This window comes from Canis lupus, chromosome 18 (assembly GCF_003254725.2).
Source record: "Canis lupus dingo isolate Sandy chromosome 18, ASM325472v2, whole genome shotgun sequence".
Taxonomy (NCBI): Eukaryota; Metazoa; Chordata; class Mammalia; order Carnivora; family Canidae; genus Canis; species Canis lupus.
In genome coordinates, this window is record NC_064260.1 from 32400614 (window position 1) to 32425596 (window position 24983).

General features: G+C 49.7%; 1 protein-coding gene and 2 long non-coding RNA genes across 14 annotated transcripts in view; 1 reads left to right on the forward strand and 2 right to left on the reverse strand.

Annotated features, from left to right (window-relative positions):
• Positions 1-24983, forward strand: part of PAMR1 (peptidase domain containing associated with muscle regeneration 1) — a 158375-nt gene that overhangs the window by 82785 nt on the left and 50607 nt on the right. For 7 of the 11 annotated variants that reach the window (XM_049097021.1, XM_049097027.1, XM_049097028.1 and 4 more), the window contains exon 3: positions 22629-22805. In XM_049097021.1, the coding sequence (XP_048952978.1) occupies positions 22629-22805 (177 nt within the window). The other 4 variants (XM_049097026.1, XM_025452475.3, XM_049097025.1 and 1 more) reach the window with 4 other exon arrangements.
• On the reverse strand, positions 1319-3442 carry LOC112663478 (uncharacterized). 2 transcript variants are annotated; one of them, XR_007403762.1, is made up of 3 exons: positions 3069-3442; positions 2038-2157; positions 1319-1933 (listed from the first exon to the last, which is right to left on the reverse strand). It is a non-coding gene; the product is annotated as an uncharacterized LOC112663478 (long non-coding RNA). The 2 variants fall into 2 exon arrangements; XR_003139259.3 differs by having other exon boundaries at positions 2876-3439.
• On the reverse strand, positions 4690-13711 carry LOC112663477 (uncharacterized). Its single transcript, XR_003139258.3, has 3 exons — positions 13426-13711; positions 10228-10480; positions 4690-6811 (listed from the first exon to the last, which is right to left on the reverse strand). It is a non-coding gene; the product is annotated as an uncharacterized LOC112663477 (long non-coding RNA).

Sequence of the window (24983 nt, forward strand, 5' to 3'; positions counted from 1 at the left end):
CAGGGCAACTCTTACATTTACCAGTTATTAAACAATATAATAAAAGATACAAATGATGAAGAGATCCGTGGGGGAGGTCTGAGAGGGTCCCAAGCTTCTACCCCCGTGGAGTTGGGGTGCATCATCGCACTGGTACATGGATGCATTCCCCAACCGGGAAGCTCTCTAAACCTTATACTATTAGGATTTTTATGGAGGCTTCCTCATGGAGGCATTACTCACCATTAATTCCACTTTCAGCCTTTTTCCCTTCTCAAGAGAATGGGGAGTGGGGCTGAAACTTGCAAGCTTCTAATGGCTTGGTCTTTCTAATGACCAGCCCCCAACCAGGAGCCCACCCAGAGTCACCTTGTTAGGACAAAAGACACTCTTATCACCCATGAGATACCAGTGTGTCGGGGGCTCTGTGCCAGGAACTGGAGGGAGAGTCAGCATGTATTTTATATGGTCTTCTCACAGTCAGATAGTCAGAAGGTGGTGAGTCAAGGTTTTGAACAGAGGTCTCTGCTGAGTTCTTGCTTCCAGCCACTTCGCTGCAATGGGCCTCAGCGGTGTGGCTGGGATTTAGGAATTTCTCTCTGAGAGGAGTGCCTGTGCCAGGCCCCTGCCTGGCCAGTCTGTCCTGAGCCCTGGGGGCTTCTACTTTCCTTAAGTTTCTCCCATCATGTCCCCTTTCATCCCATTGCTTACTGTTGACCCTCTGTCAACAGTCTTGGCCTCCCCCATCCCTCGGTCTGGATGCCAAAGCGACTTTTCTTCCTAGAGCTTTGCTTTGGGCCCAGCATCCCCTGCTCCTAAGTAGCCAGAGCCCCTCACATGCTACAGAATAAAATCCAAACACCCTAGCCACTTGCTTCCTCTTTTCCTGCTCTCTGCCACACCCAGACTACACATATTGTCTATGCGCTTGAATTGGCTTTTGTTCTGGTACTTCTATTTTTATCAAAACTTCAAAATGCATTTTAATGGCATACATTGCCATGGATCCTTTGGGGACAAGGAAAAATACACAATTGAATATGTGCAGGTAAATACTCCTCATTTCCCAGGGGCACTGGCCAAAGCCAGTCCTTCCTCCTAGAAAGGCCTCGCCACACCCATCCCTGGATTGAGATCCTGCCTCCCTCTCGGGCTCCAGATGAAGCCTCCCTAGTTTGGGTAAACCTCCCACTCTCCCGACTTTTGCTCTTCATCTGACAGTACAAACTGGGACCAAGCATGGCCTGAAGCCCTGGCACTTCCCTGGGTTAGATCCAGGTCTGAATCCTGCTCTGACCCTTCCGGCTGAGTAACCTTGAGCAAGTCACTTTTTTTTTTAATAATAAATTTATTTTTTATTGGTGTTCAATTTGCCAACATACAGAATAACACCCAGTTTGAGCAAGTCACTTTATCTTGGAGTCTCGGTTTCTGCATTCATACGATGCGGACAATACCATCTATTGTACATGTATGTGAGGTCAAATGCCATATTCAGAGCGTCCTAAGCGGTGGTAGAGCGTGGTGGCTAGATCTATAGCCCTTGGGCTCGGGTTCAAACCTTGGCTCCACCACTTACCCACAGTGAGACCTTGGATGAACTATTGAATGCTCAAGGACTCCATTTCCCCATCCATAAAATGGAGACGATAGGTTTATCATGAGGAATAAATGAGTTGATGATACATGTAGGGGATGTAGATGCCTGGCACCAAGAAATTGATTTTAAAAAAATTAGCTCTTATCTTGCAAAGCCTTCTTGCTCCTTATTCAAGGATCCGTTTGCGGGTCGCCTGGGTGGCTCAGCAGTTTGGCACCTGCCTGTGGCCTGGGGCATGATCCTGGAGTCCCGGATCGAGTCCCACGTCGGGCTCCCTGCATGGAGCCTGCTTCTCCCTCTGCCTGTGTCTCTGCCTCTCTCTTTCTGTGTCTCTCATGGATAAATAAATAAAATCTTAAAAAAAAAAAAAAAGGATCCGTTTGCTATCCCTAAGCCTAGACTGCCGCTGCCACAAGGGAGGCAGTGTCTTGTGTGTGCTTCATCCCTGAGCCTCATACCTGGGCGGCAGGTGGGCAGGATCTGGTCACGCTGCTGAACGCACCCAGGGGGCCTCGCGGGAAGATGCCCTACAGGTGCGAAGGGTAAGATGTCCAAATTGTGATCACCTGGAGCAGATGCTGAGGGGGGAGGAGACCTCGGGGTTAGAGGTGGAAAGGGGAGGAGGGTCGGCGACTTTCCCCCCTTGGGCGCCCCCCGCCCCACCAGGCAGGCTCCTCATCAGACTCCGAGGGAACCTTGGGGCAGGCCTGGGGGCGGGGCTTGCGGGCGCACCTGAACGGCCCCGCCTACCCCCATCCCGGCCCCCCACCCCCACCCCACCCCGGGGCTGCGTCCCCTCCCCTTCCAGCCCCGGGCCTCCCCGCGCGGCCACACCTCCGGGCCCCCAAGGGTTAAGGCGGCGCGAGGAGAGGTTTGGGCTGACGTCGCTCGGGCTGAAGGTGGTTCCCCTGCCGAGGATGGGAGAGCCCGGAGAGCTGGGAGCCCAGCGCCCGCTCGGCCGGGGCGCGCGGAGGTCGCTGTGAGCGCAGCCGGGCCCGGCCCGAGCCCCCGGGGTCCCGAGCCCCCCGCCAGGCCCCCCCGCACCCCCGGGGCCCCTCCCCCTCCCGGGTCCCTCGGCTGCCCCCCTCCCCGGGGTCCCTCCTCCTCCCGGGTCCCCCGGCCCCCACCAGGGTCCCCCCGCACCCCCGGGGTCCCTCGCTCCCCCGGCCGCCCCCGCCCTCGCCCCACCCCCCGGGGCCCCCCAGCCCCCCGGGTCCCCCAGCGCCCCCAGGTGCCTGGCCTCCCGGGTCCCCCAGGGGGTCCCTTGCCTCCCCCCCGCCGCGGTCGCGCCCCCACCGCGATGATGGAGCTGGGCTGCTGGACGCAGCTGGGGCTCGCTTTCCTGCAGCTCCTCCTCATCTCGTCCTTGCCCAGAGGTACCGTGAGTAGCATGGGGGGCCCTCCCCGGGGAGCCCCACGGGATGGGGGGGGCTTGGCCGGGGGCAGGCGCGCGGCCCTCCCCAACCGGGACACCCTCCACACCCTTTACCATCCCCGCTCGCGGGTCGGAGCTGCCTGGGGGGCGGGGGGGCGGCTGCAGTGCCCTGGGCTGGGCTTCCTCTGAGCTCTGTAAAGCCTCGGAGCACCTGGGGGGTCCGTGCACCGGCCCCCCCCACTCCCGCCGGCGAAAGGCAGAAGGGTGCCCCGGAGAGAGCGGGTCAGCAGAGAAGCCAATCCCCAGCAAGGCTTGCAGCAGGCGAGTCCCCCGGGGTGAATGTCCTTGATGCAGTGAGGCTCATCACACCCCTCAGGACGGAGCCCCAGCTTGGGAGAGTCCCCCCCCGCCCCCCCAGCACATAGTCCCAGACAAGGAGGGGAAGGCGGGGAAAGCCAAGGCGGAAAGTGCAAGTCGTTTGGGGGACACACAGCGTTTGTTTAGAAAGAGCTCTGGCATGTGTGTTTTTCTGCTGTCATTTTCTGAGCCGCAACCCCCAAGTCAGATGGGCTCCTCCCTCCGGGGGTTTGTGAGGCCGAAATGCAACCCAGAGCTCTGGGGCGGGGGGTGGGGGGGGTGGGGGTGTGTGTGCTCCTGACCCGGTGAGCGGGTGGCAGGCTTGGCTTGTCACTGCTTTCTGGCAGGCAAGGAAGCAGGGACTTCTTAAGAGCATCTGTCCTTAGGCGGCTCCAGTGGGGCAGGGTGTCAGGACATGGGTGAGCCCTCGTGAAGGAAGGACAGGCTGATACGTGCAGATGTGACAAAACAGGGCAGCTTTGGTAGGAGCAGGGGTGTGTGAGCACTTGCTATTTGCCTTCTGTGCTGGTTACCTGTCCCCTCACTGGCTACCTGTCCCCTCGCTGGCTACCTGCCACCTGTGTTCTACGTGAGAGGTGGGTGCTCTGTTGCTGCAGGTAGCTAGCTAGTGAGGGTCCAAGAATCGGAACAGGGTACGTAGGGTGGTGGGGGCAGACGGTCAGTAGCCTGCTGTACGGACGGGGGACTCGACCGTAGGCACATCCCTCATGATAAACAAGAAGCCAAGACACACGGGTTAAAATAAACCCCAACAAACCCATTTTGGTCAATACTTTCCATCTACCGATGGCCTACTGGCCCCAAGTGAAATCCTCCTCTCTCTCCCAAGTGATCTGCTTTTAAGCTGGAGTGTTTCATCTGAGTTTTGCCTCCATGGCATCTAGAGGGGCCCAGAGACAAGAAATAACGAAGGAAGAAGGAGCCCAGGAGGGGCCTGATAATAGGTAAACACAGATGCTCACCCAGGGGTAAGTCGAGGACTTTGCATTAGGATTCCTCCCTGTTCCATCTCTGCCTTTTGGGGCCACACCTCCTGGACATGGTGGCCTAGGCCGACTCCAGCGGGGGCCGGTCCCTTCCCAGAGCACCCGGGCTCTGAGGACTAGCTTCTTTTTTTTTTTTTTTTTTTTTTTTTTTTTTTTTTTTTTTTTTTTAAAGGTTTTATTTATTTATTCATGATAGTCACAGAGAGAGAGAGGCAGAGACACAGGCAGAGGGAGAAGCAGGCTCCATGCACCGGGAGCCCGACGTGGGATTCGATCCCGGGTCTCCAGGATCGCGCCCTGGGCCAAAGGCAGGCGCCAAACCGCTGCGCCACCCAGGGATCCCTGAGGACTAGCTTCTGAAGGCTATGTCCATGCCCTCCTGCTGCTGCTTTTTTTTTGTTTTGTTTTGTTTTGTTTTGTTTTGTTTTGTTTTGTTTTGTTTTGTTTTTGTAATCTGGCAGGTGAGATGGCTTAAACTCATACAAGGTGAAAAAGAAAGCTCAGCTGCCCTGTTTTCCTTGCCCAGCATCTGGGAGAAACCATTTACTCCTGACCCGAGAATCTCTTTTACCTTTTGCTGTGGAAAAGCTTCAGGAAGGGGGCCTGGTCTCTTGGCAGCCAAGCTGCTGACCGAACCGGCGAGCAACTTCCAGCAACCTCACGTGTCTAGTGAAGCTGTTTTGGTTGTTGAAAGTTCACTTTGAGAGGGGAGACGGAGAAATAGAGTGGAGAAGGAAAATATTTCTGCAAGTAGTGAGCGAGTCCACTCCTCCCGGCTGGAATGCTGCAGCTGGCCCCGTCTAGAAAAGCCCGAAAGCAGATTTCGTCTAATGACTTTTCTAAAAAGAGTGTTTGATGAAATGTAAACATGCACTGGGATGGCACAGGAGGTTGTTGCTCATCGGCACGGGGCTCATGTTGGAGGCCCAGAGTATAAACAGGAGGCCAAGTGATAACCCAACAAAAACAGCATGTGGGGGGAGAAACCCGACTCCACTGACTTCACCGAATAGCAGTAGCTCTGCCAGCAGGATCCTGCCGAGGAGGAAAAACTCATTTAAAATATGTGACTCTGGGGAATGAAACCTTAATATGGATAATTTTGCAAGTGTTGCTTCCAACAGACATTAACTTGCAGGGAATGAACATAAAGGCAACCGGGGAAGATAATTTGAAGCCCAGATATTCAGTGGGCAGGAGCAGCCGGCTGAGAACGGGGATGTGGAAAGAAAGCAAAGGGGAAGGAGTGGAGTGGCAAGAACAATTAGATGTTGGTTTATAATGGGATGTGTTAGCAAATTCCAAGGAGAGAGCTATGAAAATTAGGCCATCTTGGCTAGGGTGGATTTTTGTGGCGACCGTGAAGACAGCATTCCCCTAATCTATACTCTGAGAGCTCTGGCTTCTCGACCAGGAAAATAATTTGATGGTGGGTTCATGGATTTTTGGAGCTGAGAATGCCTCTGGAGATCATTTAGTCTGAGTTCCTTAATTTTAGAGGACATGGAGATGAAACCTCTCCGAACATTTATGATGTGCCCAGTCTGTGAGCCAAATGCTGTATGTGCATGAATTCTCAGACACCCCCCCCCCAATAAGGTAGGAGCTATCATGATCCTCATTTTCCAAACGGGGTTTAGGGAGGTCTTCTGACCTGTTCAAGGATACACAGGCATGGTTTCTCAAAAGATTAAATATTTGACTTAGCAATTCCCCTTCTGGGTACATACACAGAAGGAGTGAAAGCGGGAACTTGACAGATACTTTGTACACCAGCGTCCGTTGCTGCATTATTTCCAATAGCCAATGAGTGGAAACAACCCAAAGTGTCTGTCAATGGATAAACAAAATGTGGTATATACATATACCAGAATATTCATCTGCCTTAAAAAGGAATAAAGTTCAGGCCACAACAGGGATGGACTTGGAAGACACTATGCTAAGGGGAAGAAGCCAGACACAAAGGACAAATGAATACTGTATGATTTTACTTATATAAGGCACTGAGAGCAGTCAGATTCATCCAGAAATAGAACAGTGGCCAGCGGGGGCTGGGGGAGGAAGGATGGGGGAGTGTTTAGTGGGTGTAGAGTTTCCCTTTGAGATGAGGACAAAGTTCTGGAGATGAAGAGTGGTATTGGTTGCACGAGCTACAGACTGGAACACTTAAAAGTGCCAAATTCTCTATTCTATTTTGCTGTAATAATGATTAAAAAAATATACAGGCAGATGAGCCAGGGGTGAGCCCAGACTGTCTAGTTCCTGAGCTCAGGCTCATCTGGTACCTGGCTGACTTAAACTCACGCATCTAACGGATGGATCGATCGTGCTGGTGCGCGCCTCCGCTCGCTTGGCGCAGCTTCAGGACACGCGTGGTGGGGGAGAGCCTTGCTAGCCCCAGTTTCGGCGGCACCGTTGCTCGGTCTTGGGTGGCTGTGGCAAAGAGGGAGAGGCTGTAGAGCTGAAGGTCTGGCAGTCTTTGGGCCAAAATGCCTGCAAAAGTATTTAGTAGGACACTGTGCTTAAAATGTTTTGAACCTGGATGCTTTGAGGTAGGCGGGTCCTCTCTATGGCCAGACACCCTACTTACTTACTTTCTTTCTTTCAGATTTATTTATTTATTTATTCATGAGAGACAAAGGGAAAGAGAGAGAGAGAGGCAGAGACACAGGCAGAGGGAGAAGCAGGCTCCCCGTGGGGGAGCCCGATGTGGGACTCGATCCCAGGACCCCGGGATCACGACCTGAGCCGAAGGCAGATGCTCAACCACTGAGCCACCCAAGTGCCCCGACACCCTACTTTTTCACCCCACACATATGTTACCAGCTACTCCCTACTGGCATTTGAGATTTTGACTGCCATTCTTGAGAGAGGTGGAGTAGAAAGGGAGAGTAAAAGCTAGAATGTTGAGGGGCTGGGGGGGAGGGCTGGGTGCTAAATGGGCGAGAGGATTGAGTTGCTCGACAGGACTTTTAAAAGAAGGAACAGAAATGTATATTAACTTGTGGGTAATGTAGAATCTCTGAGCACCCACCCTTCGGTAAAATGTTTTATTCCCATAAGCATCAGTGAGATGAGCTTTTGGTGGAAGCAGAGAATGAGGTTGGGGGTTGTGTCTGAATCAATAAGCGGGTGACAAAGCACGTTTGGGCACAGGAGCCCAGAGCAGAGGTGACCTAGAGCATGTGAGTCTCTCAGAAATATCCCGAAGTCTTAGGGATGGCTTTGGAATACCGCTGGCTCGGACTGAAGGTTTGATTTGAACTCTCCTCCATCTGGGTTACACTGGCTAGACAGAGATGGCCGAGAGGATGGTGTCTGCGGGGTCTAATGACCGGCCTAAGTCAGAGATTATTTCCGCCTGCCTCACTAGGGACGGCCAATCCCCATGCAAGAGAAACTTCTCTACCTGCCTCTCCTGAGATCAACTCTAGAAGTTGCCATTGATTTGAGGCATATGCACATTGGGGGAGGTGCCATTTCAGTGATAAATGAGCCAAGTTTGTGCCCTGCTTCCCCCACACGTGGGAGGACCTGTCCCCCTCGCGCTGGGCTATGTGAAGGTCACAAGAGCCCGGCTCCCCACCCCCCCCTTCTCTTTTTCTTTATTTTCAAAGGGAGGGAAATGCAGTGTTTACATTTCCCAGCTCCTGAATTCCGGGGTAGAGGACCCAGAGAGGCCAGCTGGAGCTTTGAAAGCTACCAGAGCAGTGGCTGAAGGTCTATCAGATTCCGAGCCTGGTCTGTGTTGAAGGAATTCTGTTTGTCAGCCATCGTGAGGTCTGGGCTGCGGCATTAGGTTGATGGTGGACAGAAAGAAGTGAACGCGGAGGAAGAAGTGAACCTCACACCTGTAAACCAAACCGCTCCAGGAAGGCCGCAAATTGGAGTTGACCGGAGATACTCTACTCTCTTAATCAAAGGGGCTTCCACCGGTCTCCACTCAGCTCCACAAATCTCATTTTTCTTGGGTGCAATTGCATGTGAGACAGAAATGGTGTCCGCAGAGTGGGTAGGGGCTGCACCTCGAATGCTTCACCCTTGATGATGGAAGCACCCAACAGCCTCCCATCCTAGCATAGATAAGGGGCCACCCTGTAAGTTTGGCCACTCAAATGATTTGTGGAGTTTGTGGTAAATACCGAGTACTGTCCTATATGATATAGATTCGATTAATCACACGTGGAGGAACGTAGGCCGAGAGTGCTTGCCCAGGTCATGTGGCTGGACATCCATGTCCTGACCCCAGTCCGTGGCACGCACCCTGCAGCAGTAAGCGGCAGGCCCAGCCAGAGTAGATCCACCCGCTGTGTTTGGGCGGACGCCGGCAGAGGACAGAGGAGAAGAGGGAGAGAGACCTTATCAACCCCAGTGGGACGATGTGGGACCCAGAAGAAGCCATCCCCTGAGGGAAACTGAGGTGCTGAGCAGCCCAAAACGCTAACCAGTTCCTGGGATGGCTGTCCCCAGGATCATGTATCTTACTCTGATTTTCAACATAGGAAGTGGGAATGTCTTTGTCTCATGGTCAACTTCTGTAAGTAGACTCACGTGTCTGCAAACGGACAGAATTAAGGATGAGCCACGTTTCATGTCCAGCCCTGACACGTTGTAGCTTAGCTCGTTTATGGATTTATTCTGTCAAGATCATCAATGTGTAAATTCTCAGGCTGTGGAATGGGAGAAGCAGGCCTGGAATGAATAAAGGAAAGCGTTTTTTCCCTTCTTTTTTTGGCATAACACAGTTGATGGATATAGCAGGGGACAGAGACACGATCCCCTTCCAGTAAAATTCAGATGAGTTTTAACCGATTTATTTCAACCTTGAATGAGGATCTACTGTCTACCTGACACTAATGTCAAACAGGTAAGAGAAGTGCCCGCATGGACCGGGCAGCAAATGAGGACCCCTATTTCTGCCGCTCTTCTGCCTCTGGAGTTGGGGAGACGCCTTTATTACTGCAGGGCGGGCGTCTTTGTCCCCACTGTCTCTGAGGTCCTGGCCATGTTCAGAGGACTGAGTGAGTGGTTTGGCAGCAAGACGCCCTGTGAGTAGAAGTCTGGTTCGTTGGTTTGGTGATTGGAAAACCGGGGCTGCCGCCAGAACAGAGTGAGGAACACATTCAGGCAACGTTAGCTCATGGGGAGACACAGCCATTGTCCTCATGAGCTGAATTCATGATTGGTTAAAAAAAAAAAATTCCAGCCAGTTTAATGGAAAACCACTAAATGGAGGGGATGTTGGCCCAGTTTGCTTCAAATCAAATGAATCATTTGAAGACTCTGAGGAACTAAAGTGTCTGGGTTTTTCAGAGTCCCGTCTCCACTTACTTCATAGGATTCCTTTGGAGGTGATCCATGAATCCCCCATATGCTGGGATCCTACCCTGGATCAACAGTGAAGGCAGAGAATACCTGAGATGTCCTGGGACAAGTTGCCTGAGCTTAGCTTCCAGCCGGTCACATCTATTCCCATATTTTCCCTCAGGCCCTTGGCTCACCTGGATGTGAGCAGAAGGGAGGGCTAGGCTGCTAGTAAGGAATCTTTGTTGTAGGACTTCTTGGTCTGGCTTTCTGCCTCCCAGTGGGTGGTTGACTGACTGCTTCTGCACGGTGCTCAGACTCCCTTCTGTGCAAGCCTGGCTCCCCTGGCCAACCCACTGGTGGAACAGAACAAGCGAGCAATCCAGGGTTTCGTGGAAACAAGATACAAACTGCAATAAACAATAATATTCACCAGTCATGGCCCCAGTGGATCCCTCATACCGCCAAATGGAGACTGCACTGGGTCCCAGCAGGGGACGTCTCTAACATCACTCTTTGTTGGAACTAACCTTTTCCTGGGAATCACACATGCTTCACGTGGCCACACTGAGGTATTAATTCAGCCAACTTGATCATGCACCTACCAGGTACCAGATGTGGTTCTTGGTGTTTGGGGATGCTGTGATGAAGAACACAGAGCCCCTTTCCTGAAGGCTCTTGCGACGGCTGAAAGAGCTGATGGTCCAGTCTGGCATTTTCCAAAGTGGGTTTCGTGGAATTCTAACGCTGGAAGATCTTGAGCAAAAATAAACAGACGAAACCCAGGGGGTTCGGATGAATAGTCTGGGTGGTGTGGTGATTGGCTCTGCACAAAGCATTTATAGACCTTGCAAAGCCCTGTAATAAAGAAAGCTGTGATTAGCATTTTATAAGGTTAAGCACAGAACCTCTTTTCACATAATACCTTATATACAATCCAGTGGAACTGCTCCCTGGAATACGGTTTGGAAAACTCCGCTCTCCTGCCCATAATGAATGCAACATTGAAGAATACCTCCCCATGATGTGGGGTAGGGGAAGGAGAGAATTCGAAGGTCTGTAAAAAACATGGGCTTCTCTTCAGACTTCCCGCTGTGGGCCTGGCAGGAAGTCTGATGTCCTAGCAGCCGCCCGCCGCTCTCCGAGAGGGCTGAAGAGGCCTGGGGATGGCCCCGTTCATGTTGAGAAACGTCCTCGCCAGTACTGACCTGCATGGTTCATTGAGAAAGCTCATTTCTTGTATTCAGGTGGCCGACAGTAATGCAGTCGGTCTGGGATCATTGGACAAGCTGAATCGGATTAACGTGAGCCCATGGTGATGCGCAGTACCCCGGAGCGTGGGGGCTGTGGCTTGACTTCCCGGCTGCATGGTATCCTTGGTGACAGTCACACTCTCCCCCCTTCACAAACGAAGAGGCTCTCTGAGCATCCTTCTAGTTCCCTGGGGGGCACTGAGTCCCAGGACTGTTCATCACCAACTATACCATCTCTTCTTTGCTCCACCTCTTGTCACCCAAACACCCAGGGGCTCGTCTCCAATGTCCAGTTACTTACCCTGGTGTTCACCTGCTCAGGTGTAGCCCAGTCATCAGGACCCTGATACGCACGCCCTGAAATGGTCTGGGCTCTCTACGCTGGGGCTTATCCCATAGAGACAGCACGTGAGTTTGAGCTGCTTATCAACCCATTGTTTCCTGTTTCTGGAAACTTCTTTGTTCTTGCCTTTGCCAAATGTTGTTGCTGTCACACCGTGCAGCTTCTCCCTTGGCCCTAGCACTGCCTGCCTCCTCTCTCTGCCCTGCCTTGTTTCAGATTGGGTAGCTACAGTGGCGATGGGTGAGGGATAGAACCAGTTATCCCTTTAAGGGATCTCCTGCCTACGGAGGCCCGGGTCCCCGTGATCTCAGTGAAGATTCAGCCCTCACATGCCATAATTGTGGAATTCCTCCTTGGTATAGATGGTATGGGTGTGGCCAAGTTGGAATACACATGTACGCAGAAGAGCAAAGGAGAGATGTGAACGTGTGTGTGTGTGTGTGTGTGACTATGTATATATGTGGGGGGTAGAGTATTGTGGCTTAAAGCAAGGGCCAGGGTTGGAATCGAGGCTCTGTTGCGTACGGCTACTTTTCTTGGGCAAGTTCCTTACTTCTTTCATGTGGCCTTGGCACCTTCCAGCCTGTAGACTGAGGATAATAGCATCTTAGGGGTTTATTGCAGGCGTTAAATGAGCATCTACTTAAAGTGCTTAGTGAAGCATCTTGCAAAAAAAAAAGGGGGGTGCTCAGTTGTGTCTTTCTCTGCCTTCTCCTGTTTCTTCCCACTAGCACAGGTTTTGCAGGGAATCGAGAGGAGATCCTGCTATAATGTCTGTAATTGGGTGGGAGTTACGAGGTCCTCCTTGCCTCAGACAACAGTCCTCTCTCCTATTCATTGGCGGCTGTGTCAGAAAGAACTTCCTAAAGACTCATCAGAAGTTTCTCTCTTTGAGACTTGCTTCCTTCCCTTGTTTTTTTCATGCATCCACCTTATAACCTTAGGGGAAATGCCTTCTCTGGCGGGTGCCTAATTTTGCCCTGTTTCTTTTATTTTTTAAAAAAGATTCTGTTTGTTTATTTATGAGAGACACACAGAGGCAAAGACACAGGCAGAGGAAGAAGCAGGCTCCCTGCAGGGGAGCCTGATGTGGGACTCGATCCCCAGACCCCTGGATCATGAACTGAGCCAACCTTAGGGGAAATGCCTTCTCCATGTGGCGCCTTGGTTTTGCCCTGTTTCACCCAGGGTGAGCCATCGTTTCTTGCAGGGGCTGAGGGTTGCCAGGTGTTTCAGAGCCGGTGATTCTGGGTCAGGGGCCTTGCATCCCAAACCGGAGATGTTGCTCCTGACCCCCTGTTGTGATTCAAGGGTGGAGCCAGGCAGGGATCCTCAGGCAAAATGAAGTTCCCTTCATCTGGTTCTAGCCTGCAGAGCCGAGGGAGGTAACAAGGGCTAGCCTGCCTCAAGCTGCTGCCAGCTTAGGGCTTAGCGAACCGGACATACCATCATAAACACATCACCCTCACTCAACATCCGTCCACACTCGCTCGGCCTGTGTGGTTGGCCAGCTGGCTGTGGCAGAAGGAAAATCTGCCTTCTGCTTGGCATCAGTGGCTGTGGATATGAAGTCAGTAACACCAACTCTGGAAGCTATTGGCAGGGAGGTGGATGGGCCGACCAAGACTCCTGTGTAGCCTTGACGTGCTCTGATTCAGAAGGAAGGGTTGGGAAATGTGGAAGCCTGGGGGCGGGTGGGACACTTTGTAGAATTCTTGGGATCCAGGGAAATCCAGGTTGGATTTTTTAGGGGACAGCCTAAGTTTTTGACTTAGCCATTCTAGTGCTTTGGCTGATGTAATATTCTCTGACTTCTATTGCCAAGTACTTTTAGATGCGTTATTAAATTTTTTTCATAGTAGCCAATTCCACTAAAAAAAATAAGAGCCAGTCAGCTCATATTCCAACAATTGAAATAACTCAGAAGCAGCTGTCCTTCCAGGATTTCTAGCAGCACAGTTGTTGAGGATAATGGCAACTGGGGGCTCTTCCAAATGCCGGAGTTGAGGTTTTGTTCCCTTTGACTAGGGATGTAGAATTTCTATTTCTAGAAGAGAAGCAGCGGGAGGGGAGCTATGTCCTACTTAAATAGGTGTCTGATGAAGGGGGTATTAGAGATCTAGAAGCAATGCCATGATTTAAATATGAGCCTACTGCTTAAAAATGCCATGTATGTGTGGGCCTCAGGAGAAGACGTCATTACTCACCTGCCTCACTCCTTTAGCCATCTGTGTCTTAGCCAAAGATGTGATGGCTTTTATCCTGCAGAGGAGAATGGTAATGTCTTGATAAGTCTGCAATTTTTCTTTCTTCCTTTCTTTTTTAAGATTTTATTTATTTGTTCATGAGAGACACAGAGAGAGAGGCAGAGACACAGGCAGAGGGAGAAGCAGGCTCCACACAGGGAGCCCGATGTGGGACTCGAACCCAGGACCCTTGGGTCATGCCCTGAGCCATGACAGACACTCAACCACTGAGCCACCCAGGCGGCCCTGCAATTGTCTTTCACAGCCCTTCCTGCCCATTGTGACCTCAGTCAACAGCCCCATCAACCTCCGTCTATCCACCTGAGGCTTTGGGCTAAGGTGTCTTGTTTACGACTGCCCAGCAGCACACAAGAGGGACTGATTCAGGATTAAAATGTGGGTGGTCTGATCCCCAAATGTGTCCATTTCATCAATGCTGCATTCTTACGCCGCACAGCCAGAGGTTGTGAACTCTCTAGAATCAAGGTAGTGTTGGGGAGGAATGAGCCTCTAGCCCTAGACAGAGCTGGGTTCTGCTCTTTCTTCTTTCACCTGAAAACTGTGCCACCTGGAGCAGTGCCTTTACCCCGTCTGTCCCTCAGTTTCCTCATCTGTTAAATGAAGAAAAGCATACTTATGTTGAAGGCTGGCTGTGAGGATTCAGTGAGGGGGTACGGGCCCAAAGGCTTGGAAGCCTTCCCTGGGGGAGCCGAGACCCAGGGTGACCAGGAGCATGAACGGAGAGCCACAGTGCAGAGCAGCGTGCTTCATAAAGCACGAGTAGGGACATCAAGTCACAGACTGACTTTTGCCTCCCTGCCCCTCTCCAATGTACTCGTGCCTAAAAACCAGATTTCTACGGGCTCCATTAAAAGTTTTGTCATTCCTGGTATCCAAAGGGGGTGACAAAATGACTCCACCGCTGTCATTATCTCATTAACTAGGGGAGCTGTGAGAAGGGGCAGCCTGACCGACGTCACTGGGAGGGGGGGATCCAGCCAGGCTGGCCCAGAGGGTCTCTGGCCGACAGGGTGGTTCTCAAAGGCTCAGGAGGAGACACAGGGTCCCCAGGGGCCCCGTGAGCATTCCCTGCCCCCTGCCTCATGGTCCTGCCTGCCTGGGACTTGCCTGTCATCAGTCCTGATCCTGTGAGCAGGTGTCTGACCCTGGGCAGAGGGGAAAGCTGTGGGCTGCCTCGCCTCTGTCAGCGTGGGGCAGTGTGGGGAGAGCAGGGCTCTCCAGGGGGGGCGGGCTGCGCCGGCCGAGGGGCCCAGGCTGTCGGGTGGGATCCGCTGAAGCATCCTTCCTTTTCTTCTTTCTCCCCCCTCTGTCTGGTCTCAGAAGGTTCGTAGAAATGTTTATTACATGTGGCTGCGGTGACAGGGAGGACGTGGGAGGTGCTGTTGGGAAGGAGGGCTCTAACCTCCCGGAGGAGCCAGCTCGCGATAATAGGGCCTTTCTGGGCCACCTTCTGGGGTGGTCTCACCTGGGCCTTTAATCTGACAACTGATGTTTCAGTCATGGACTTGTTTTCACGAAGGATCCTCTGAGGTTTTGCGGAGGGACCTTACCGGCCACCACGTGGACAGGTTTCCTTAAAATCTGGTGCTGAGCACCTGGCACTTGGAGATTATGCTTTGGGGGCACAGTTGCCGCCCCCCTTGCCCGCCTGCCAATTCTATGGGGGTAGGCACCTGCTGTGCTGGGTATTACCTGTTCTCCACCTCATCAGCAGGAGAGAGAGAGCGAGGGAGCGAGCGAGCAGTGCTGGATGGCCTCCAGCAGATGGTCAGGTGCTGAGGGGCCTGCAAAACGAAGGCTGGCCCCGGGGACGTCAGCCGGCTTTCACTCCCTCGTTTATTCCCTCAGCACCTGTACGAGAGCCCGACCTGTGCCAGCCGGCTGGCATCGGCCACGTTGCCTCGGTATTCCCATTGTTAAAGTGAGACCAGGCGGTGAAGGGCCTTCCGTTTTCCAAAGTGAGTTCTGGAAGAACCAAAGCTGGGCCAGTATCACGGGACTGTCCACTCTGGGCAGGAGACACGGGGGTGGCGGACGCCCCCGAGCACGGCAGCTGCGAGGAGCCCTTGGGCAACGCTTGGGAAACCAGAGAACTTTGCAGGGCTCTTGCTTCCATTTGCCCTGATTAAGAAAGGGGAGCGGGGCCACCTGCACGCGTGGGATAATTATGCGGCAATTTAAAGCCGCTTCTGGAGACTACTCTGTGTCAAGAGAAGACGCCCATGATCTAAGGGAGGGAAGCAGTTTCTAGCACAGGACATTATATGTTACCCGTTTGGGGAAGACCATGTGTACACACGTGTTGGTATCTGTGCGTGGACGTGGATGTCCATTGAAACATTGAGGCAACTTGGAGGACGGACAGCAAAATATTAGCGTTATTCCTGAATATTGTTTATGCCTCCTTTCATGATTTTATCTTTGAAGCTTTCATAAGAAATCTTTTTTTAATATTTTATTTAAATTCAATTTGCCGACATGTCGTCTAACACCCAGCGCTCATCCCATCAAATGCCCTCCTTTACCCAGTCACCCCATCCCCCCCGCCCTCCTCCCATTCAGAAATCTTTTATGTGAAAATGTGTAGTGTTTCATTAAAGAAAAAAAAAAAAAGATATTTTATCTGGTAGAAAAGCTCAGGACAAATGAATGTGCATGGTGCCCAGAGCTCTGTGAGGTCGATTTTGTCATGGGCGTGTGCTTGACAGTTCGGTGCCTCAGTTTATCCCAGGGTGGTGCTCTGTGAGTTCTTGGTGGTTCTTTTCCTGGGAAGCATTGACTGGACGAAATGCCGTGGTAGCTTTTATAAGGCTTTGTTCTCAAATGTGCAAGACAAAGTAGAAGGTGCTCACCTCCAGTAGCTGGTCCAGCTGGGGGTTGTCCTGGCCTGTGGCCCCCTGAGCAGCACGTTTGCTCTCCCACAATCCTACCGGCCTCCCTTCCTCCCAGAATTAATTCCCTAGAAATGCTTTGACATTTCTCTGCCCTTCTGCTCCTGCTTAGTGCTTTTGCTCGTTTTCCTCACTGGTAAAGTGAATAAGTAGGGACACATCCTTTGAACTTAAAATGCACTACCCATCTCACCGGCTCGTGTTGAAGACTGAAGTGCACGAACAATATAAAAGCAGTTCGTTACACAAATGCTAACGGGCTTTAGTATACGCACATGACGGCTTTCAGTAGCTTTGCTGTCAGGGCTTCTCCTGATGCTAGTTTCTGGAACTGGCCGTTAGTGCCATATTGAAACTGCCTGACATCTGTACAGCTACAGCCAAATGACCCATACGCCCTTTCTGCAAAGATGATTCTCATAAATGGAGAAAGAGAAGTTAGGAGATTGCTTTTATCCACTTCGTGCATGTTAAAATCTCTTCAGCTGGTCAACTTTAAATATTTCTTGTAGAACATTTCACTTATCTCTCTCTCTTTTTTTTTTATAAATTTTATTTATTTATGATAGTCACACAGAGAGAGAGAGAGAGAGAGGCAGAGACACAGGCAGAGGGAGAAGCAGGCTCCATGCAGGGAGCCTGACGCGGGATTCGATCCTGGGTCTTCAGGATCGCGCCCTGGGCCAAAGGCAGGTGCCAAACTGCTGCGCCACCCAGGGATCCCCATATCTCTTGATTTCTTACACATGCATTTTGGGAGCACCCTCTTGTCTCTGTTAGAGCCGGGGAGAAAGAAGGGTGGTGGACTTGCTAGGCCAGAGGGGACAGGCTCGAGTCACAAAACCATTAAAACCATTGCTTCCTCTGGCACTTCCACAGATTTCTGCCTGTGATTTTATCTGACCCCCCAGACCCTGTGAGTCCTGTGGATTTGGCACTCGTGTTCCTTCATGATGATCCATTTGTCCTCAACATCCTAAATTTTCCTTATCACAGTTGGTGATTGTAAATTTGCAGGGCCCATTTGCCCTAAGCCTCCTCTTCTAGGAAACCGTGATTTCCATGAGGCTGAGGATGTTGTCTGTTTTCCTCTTCCTCATATCTCAGCACCCAGCCTCCTACCAGGATGCAGTGGACACTGGTAAATATTTGTGCAATGAAAGAATGCTTTTTTTCAGTTCACCCATACACGTGGCACTGTGCTCAGTGGCAAAACTCAGTGGTTAAATGACTTGCTGTGAGTCAGCCTTTTTTTTTGGAGAAGATGCAATATGTTAGTTTCCAATAGATGCTGTAACAAATCACCACAGGCTTATTAGTCACTTAAAACAGCACACATTTATTCCTTACAGTGCTGGAGGTCAGAAATTTGAAATGAGTCTTTCGAGGCTAAAATCGAGGTATCATTAGGCCTGCACTCCTTCAGGAGGCTCTGGGAGAGAATGTTTCCTTGCCTTGTCTGGCTTCTAGAGGCTGCCTGCGTTCCTTGGCTCGTGGTCCCTTCCTCCATCTTCAGAGCGCATCAGTCCAGTCTCTACTTGTGCTGTCACATCTCCTTTTCTGACTCTGAGGGTCCTATCTCCCTCTTACGAGGGTCCTTGCAATGACATTGGGCCCACCTGGATGACCCAGTATAGCTTTTCCCATCTCAAGATGGGAAGATCCTTAAATTGGTTACATCTCTGAAATCCCTTTTGCCATGTAAGGCAACATTTTCATAGTTTGGGGGGTTAGGATGTGTGTGTCTTTGGGAGGGCCATTATTCTGCATGCCACGCACAGAATCCTTGAAAAGGAGCCAGTTGGCTCAACTGGAAGACAGAACAGGCTTCCAGGGATGATTCCTCTTGGCTAAGATGATACAGTGCCCTGGACTTTACCTATAAAACTAATATAATGGCCTTGGGAGGGCAGAGATGAACTTGGTCACTGAAGCTAAAAGAAATGCCAATGAAAGCATTTTAGGGAATTAATTCCTGAGTAAAAAGGAAGCCCAGAATATTCCATGGCTGGGCCACAGGTGAACACACCTGCTGCTTAGTGGGAAATAGGCTTCACTCTCTGTTGGAGTAGAGCAGACCTTCCCTGGCCTTCTACATTTAATTATAAAGTCTTATAAAAGTTGCGAATTACTTTTACCCTCTCATTGCCCTCCCAGGAGTTTAATGTTTATACATTCTTAGAAAACCTAGAATGATGTAGTGCTTGCCCTAAGGTCAACAGAGGGAGGGGATAAGACATGAACCACACACCACAGGATTCTTTGTTCTTTTGGGAATAGAGAACACACAGAGCTGGACAAGATGCAGGCTGGAGACATAGGATTTGGACCCAAGGCAGGCAACCTGGACCCATTGTTCCAGGTACTTCTCTACAGATGGAAAGTGCCCCAGCTCTGATATTAGCCAATTATGGGGTGAAGCCAGCTCCCTTGGCTTATAGCTCCAAGCTGGACCTACTGGATGGAAATATTTGACTGTTGAAGAGAAGCTAGCTCTTCAACAGTCATTTGGTGGATGGATGAAGGTGGATTCATTCAACAAACATTTATGGAGCGCCTGTTGTGTGCCGGGCCCTTCCTTACAGCCGTGAACAGTTAGATTTGGTTCCTACTAGCTTATGGTCCGGAAAGGGACACAGACAATAAGCAAGTAAGTGGAAATATGGAAAAGGAGTATAAAATGAGTAGGGCTATGCAAGGGGACAACTTGGTTGCTGTGGTAGAGAGTACCATGGAGGGGTGGGTGGAGGGTAGGTACTTTGGGTAAGAAAGTCAGTGAGGACCTCTCTGAGCAGGTGTCATTTACAGTAAGGGATAAAGATTGAAACAGAGGCAGTGGGAAAAGCAAATGTGAAGGCCCTGAGGTGGGCAAGAGCTTGGTGGTTTTGTTTGTTTGTTTTTAAGATTTTATTTATTTATTCATGGGAGACACAGGCAGAGGGGGAAGCAGGCTCCTGCAGGGAACCCGATGTGGGACTTGATCCCAGGACCCCAGGATAACACCCTGAGCTGAAGGCAGATGCTCAACCACTGAGCCACCCAGGTGCCCCAACAGGAACATTTTAAGTAAGAAACTGATATGCTGTGCATTTAAAAAATAAGATCCTTGAGAAATGTGGGTGTTCCATGTTCTTTTCCTTTTGAAGCTGCTCGTTAGTTATTGGATGCTCATTACATACTGGGCATGGTGCTAAGCTCCTCATATGCATGATCTGATTTAGTACTTTAAGGGGGCCTCTGAGTTGGAGAACGTGTACTCATTTTACTGGGTGGTAAACTGAGGCCAAGTGAGTAAAGTAACTCAGCCAAGGTCTTACCCTCCGTATGTAGCGGAAGTGACATTCCAAACCCAGGTCTGTCTGACTCCAATGCTGAGCCTCTAAGCATTTTGTTTTCTTCATGTTAAAAAAAAGGTGGCAAAACCTATGTAACGTGAAATTTGCCATATTAACCGTTTAAAATATACAGCTCAGTGGCATTAATTACATTCCCAGTGTTGGGAAGCGTTACCTCTATTTCCAAAACTTTTTCAAGACAATCTTTGTCCTTTGGTCACTGGCTTCTTTCACTTAGCATAGCACTTGGCATGTTTTCATGGCTCGTCCATACCACAGTGTGCAGCGCCATCTCCTTCCTTGTCATGGCTGAGTAATACTCCACGCTCGGAGTGACATTGTATTGTGGGCTACATTTTGTTTACTTACTCATCTCTTCATGGACACTTGGGTTCTTTTCCACCTTTTGGCTGTCAGGAATAATGCTGCAGTGAACATTGGCCTACAAGGATCTGTTTGAATCCCAGTTTTTTATTTTGGGGGTATAAATGTAGGAGTGGAATTCCTGGGACGTATGATATTTCTATGTTTGCTTTCTGTTTAGGGAGTAAAGATTTATTTATTTATTTATTCATTCATTCATTTATTCATTTATTTATTTATTTTAATGAGAGAGAGAGAGAGTGCGTGCGCACGCGCACACATGTGCCTACTTGCAAGTGGTAGAAGGGACAAGGGTGAGGGAGAGAGAGAATCCTCAAGGATACTCCCTGCTGTGTGGAGCCCAAAGCGGGCCTTGATCTCACAACCCTGAGATGATGACTTGAGTTGAAACCAAGAGCTGGGTGTTAACAGACGGAGCCACCCAGGCGTCCCTATGTTTACCTTTGAGGGAACCGCTGCACTGGTTTCCATGGCACCCACACCACTTTCCATTCCCACCAGCAATACATGAGGGTTCCAGTTGCTCTACATCTTTGTCAACTCTTGTTATTTTCCTCTTTTTATAGCCATCCTCGTATTGTGATGTGTATCTCTTCATGGTTTTGGTTTGCATTTCCCCAATGATGTATGAGGTCAACCATCTTGTTATGAGCTTATTGGCCATTTGTTCATCTTCTTTGGAGAAATGTCTATTCGTGCTACTTGCCTGCTTAAAAACTGGGGTGGTTTTGTCCTTCGTGGTTGAGTTGTACGAGTTCTTTATGTATTTTTGAAATTAAACCCTTATCAAATACTTAATTTGCAAAACTTTTCTTCCATTGTGTAGGCTGTCTCACTTCCTTGACAATGTCCTTCGCTGCACAACATTTTTTGATTGTCCAATTTATCTGATTTTCATGTGTGAGTGTCATTTCTAAGGATTGACTGCCAAATAGGATGAAAATTTACCCTTGTGTTTTCCCTGGCTCTCTCTCACTTTTGATCAGGAAGTTCTCTTATACATTTTAGAAGTGATTCACGTCATCCAGCTGCCACCAGAAACCTGGGAAGCTCAGCTAAGTCGGTCCTGGTATCTGTCCTAGAGGGGCCCGTGGAGTCGTGGGGGAAACAAAACTTTAGTAGTGACACTATCATAGTAATCTCTCCCTATCATCCCCAAATGCCAGTGTGAGGATCTTTGCTCGTCTGCCAAAGTTTGTGGGAAAAGAATTAAGAACATTTTTCATAGAGGTAAATTTATTCCACTTAAGGAACTTATTGTGGAAGTGGTTCCTTTCTAGGATGCTAGAATGTTCTTGTGACCGGAGACTGATGGGAGATGATGGTAGTTTCTCTAGATGGTTCTACCTGGCAGATTAAGGATGATTAACTCAGTGTCAGGCTTCCAAATTTAGGGGAGGAAAATAGCTAAACTGTGAAATTGGAGAGGTTAGAAGCCACCACAGATGCTAGTGTGGGCTTATGTGGGCCTGCAAAGCATGTTGGGGGATCCCTGCCCAGGGTTTCAAGGGAAGGCTTCACAGAGGAGCCAGATTCACTTTCTCCCTCAAATACCTGACCTATTTCTTCTTCAATCATCGTCTTTGTGCAAAACTTTTAGACATGGAGAGTGGGGAAGAAAGAGAAAAATCAAAGCTCAGTCTGTTTCTTGGGTTGGGTTCCTCTGGGCAGCCTCCGACTGATTCCTCTTATAGATTTTTACCAGATGGTTTTTCTTTTTCATTTACTTAAGGTATGTTTTTAAAAAGAAAGAAAGACAGAAGTCCTACCCAGAAAGGAATACTTTTTTTTTTTTTCTCATGGGAAAGAACGTTCAGTTGTATTTGGGGACTGAATGAAGTTCTGCCAATGAGTTCACCCTGGTAAAGCACTGAAATTCTCCCAAACATACTAATTAAGATACTTTGTGTCTTTTCGGTTGGTTTTAGCTTTGAAGATAAGACAAAGATGGCATGCTGCAAAATCGAGGAGCCAAGTTTGGAGGAAATGACATGGTCTCTGTATGGCAATTAGCCTTGAACTTGAATGGCCTAGTCTAGAGGGTGGTCTCCAAACTGTTTCTGATGGCCCAAGCGCCTGGGCTGTGCTGTACGGTTGTTCAGCTGAACAATTCCTCCTGGAGTTGTGCAGTGCACAACCTATGAAGCTGTAAGCAGCCGCCTGATAGACCCCAGCAAAAATAGAAATGAGCATAGACACTCAAGAAATGTATGCTTGTTTATAAATTATTTATGTGTAGATTCACTTAGGTTATATATGGATAAAACACGAGTTCTTTTTTTTTTTTAATTTAAAAAACAAAACTGAGTAATAGCTTTATTAGAGTTTCATCTGTGCTTTAGTGGATGGTTTCGAACACCCTTCATGTTGGGCCACCCTGCTTTGTTGACACCAGCCTAGGAAGAGTTACACGGCCTCCTCTATCGTTGAGGCGGGGTGACGCATTCGTAGGGCAACGTTGCTATGTAGCAGTGGAGTCCTTACGGGTCTTCCTTCCAGAAGCCCTGTCCTCAGCTGCTGATTCCTATTCCAGAGTACACGGTCATTAATGAAGCCTGTCCTGGGGCCGAGTGGAATATCATGTGCCGGGAGTGCTGTGAATACGATCAGATTGAATGTGTCTGCCCTGGAAAGAAGGAAGTGGTGGGTTACACCATCCCGTGCTGCAGGAATGAGGAGAATGAGTGTGACTCCTGCCTCATTCACCCAGGTGAGTGTGCAGGGGGCGGGCTCGGGCTGCCTTCATGTTTTCCGAGGTCGGGAAGGGGAAGGCACATATCAGAGGCTGTGATGATGCCATGATATTAAAAGGGGCATAATTCTCCTTGTCCTAATAACTTTAGGCAAACGAAGGGAAGACCTAGGGCCCTTTTCGCCACTAACCTAAAAAGCTGCGAATTCATCCCCTCATTCACCTATTTTACAAAAGACTCAGCAGCTCTTATAGGCCATGTCAGATACTGGCAATACAGTGATTAAAAAAAAAAAAAGAAAAAAGAAAAAAAAGGACACATTCCTGCATTCCCAGAGCTTGCAGCCTGGCAGGGGAGATGGAAAAGGAAACAGGTAGCTGCAGTACGGTGTGCTGAGTGCTGCAATAGAGAAGCACAAGGTACCTTGGCAGCGTGGACGGTGATGGGGGCAGTGGAGACTCAATTGGAGGAGGTGGTGTGTGTGCCGGAGATGGAGGCAGCGAACTGAACAGGGTGGATGAGATTTGGTAGAGAGGTCAAGCCACAGAGGAGAACATGTGCCAAGGCCCTGTGGGGAGACAAAGCATGGGGTTTTGGGAATTGCAAGTTCTTTGGTCTGGCTTAAGAAGGGGTGTGTGTGTGATGAGAAACATGAAGAGTGGTGAACAAAGAGACAGAGAAAAGATTATTAGAGAGAATTGAGAGGGAGAGGACAGGGGTCAGACCCTGGAAGGCTTTGCAAGCCGTGCGATGACTTCAGGCTAAATCCTGAAGATACTTTAGCAACATCAGAGATCTTTGAGTAAAGACAGGAAAGCTATTTTCTCTTTGGCGGCAGTATGGAGAAAGTATTGGAGGAGGGGACAGGGACCTTAATGAATGTAGAAGCCCTGTGGATGGGGAGAGGTGGAGGGATCTTTGCATATCCAAAGATATGCAAGAGAGTAAAACTGACCACAACTTGGGATTGGCCGCACCTGGGGAAGGGAAGGGAAGGGCAGAGCTGAAGTCGAGGAAGATGCTCTGGCTGAGTTGGACCTTTACGGGGTGGTCCCAATAGTAGGAGAGCATCCAAGTCTGGCCACAGCCTGCATTCGCTTGCCTTCCATCCCCACCATCCAGGGACGGTGATTGTCCTCTTCACTGAAGTGCCCATCTGCCCGGAGGCCCGTGTGGACACTGAGCCCCCAGACTGAAGATGATCCCAGTGTGATTAGCAAGTCCTTGAACAATTTTTCTCGGTGCTCTCCTATCTGCTACCTTGCATGTCTGACTTTTCCCAGGGGAGTCTTAACCTTTTCCTTTTCAGGCCAGATCAAAAGGAGGACATAGGGAGTTCCCGCACGTTTCCTTAGGCGGAAGACCAAAAGGATGTTGAAAGCATATTTGGGGAATTTCATTTCTGCTGTTCCCCTCCTTTTATAAACATACAGGATGATGCACAGAGCTGCCAGGAACTTCCTTTTCTAGGAAGCTATAGAAGTGGAAAGAAAAAGGGGCTGGAGTAAACAAAAGATACTTTTAGACCATCTTCCTTCTTAGAAGACAGCAATGCTGAATTTTAAAATTGGAATGACCTCAGTGTAGCCTTTGTACATTTGATTTAGAAAAGAAACCCACTGCCCCAATTCCCTGATGGTGAGTGTGCTTCGCAGGTGAAATAGTTGAGTAATGCCTCCAAATTTTCTAAGGACATTTTGAGAGCTAAACCAGGATCTCCCAACTAGGGGTCCTTGGCAGTTGTATTGAAGTCTTTGAACGATTTTCAGTATTTTTGAAAGCCTAGTGGTCACTGTTGGGGTGACGGGGTGGGGCTTTGGTTTTATGATACAATAAGAGAATTTCATAGGTGGTGCTTTGTGCTTCTTATTGCATTGTACAGACAGTAGTTAACACCTGCCTCAATGCACCTGACATCTTGGTACGTCACCCAGGAGGTGCCCGATATCACCCTCTTGAGTGATGCTGGGAATGATCTTTGGATCTAAGGAGTGAAGAGCTGGTTACCCAGAAAGGGAAGGCAACATAAAAGCTTTTTTTTTTCTTTTTCCAGTTTTCAAAATAGTGAGTTAATACCTTGGCAGTCTCTGTTGATGATCAAAGAGGGGTGTGTGTGTGTATGTGTGTGTGATTATGAACTTAGGTACTTTAATTTATGTGTTTTAATCCATTGCAATCACGATTCATTTTAATAC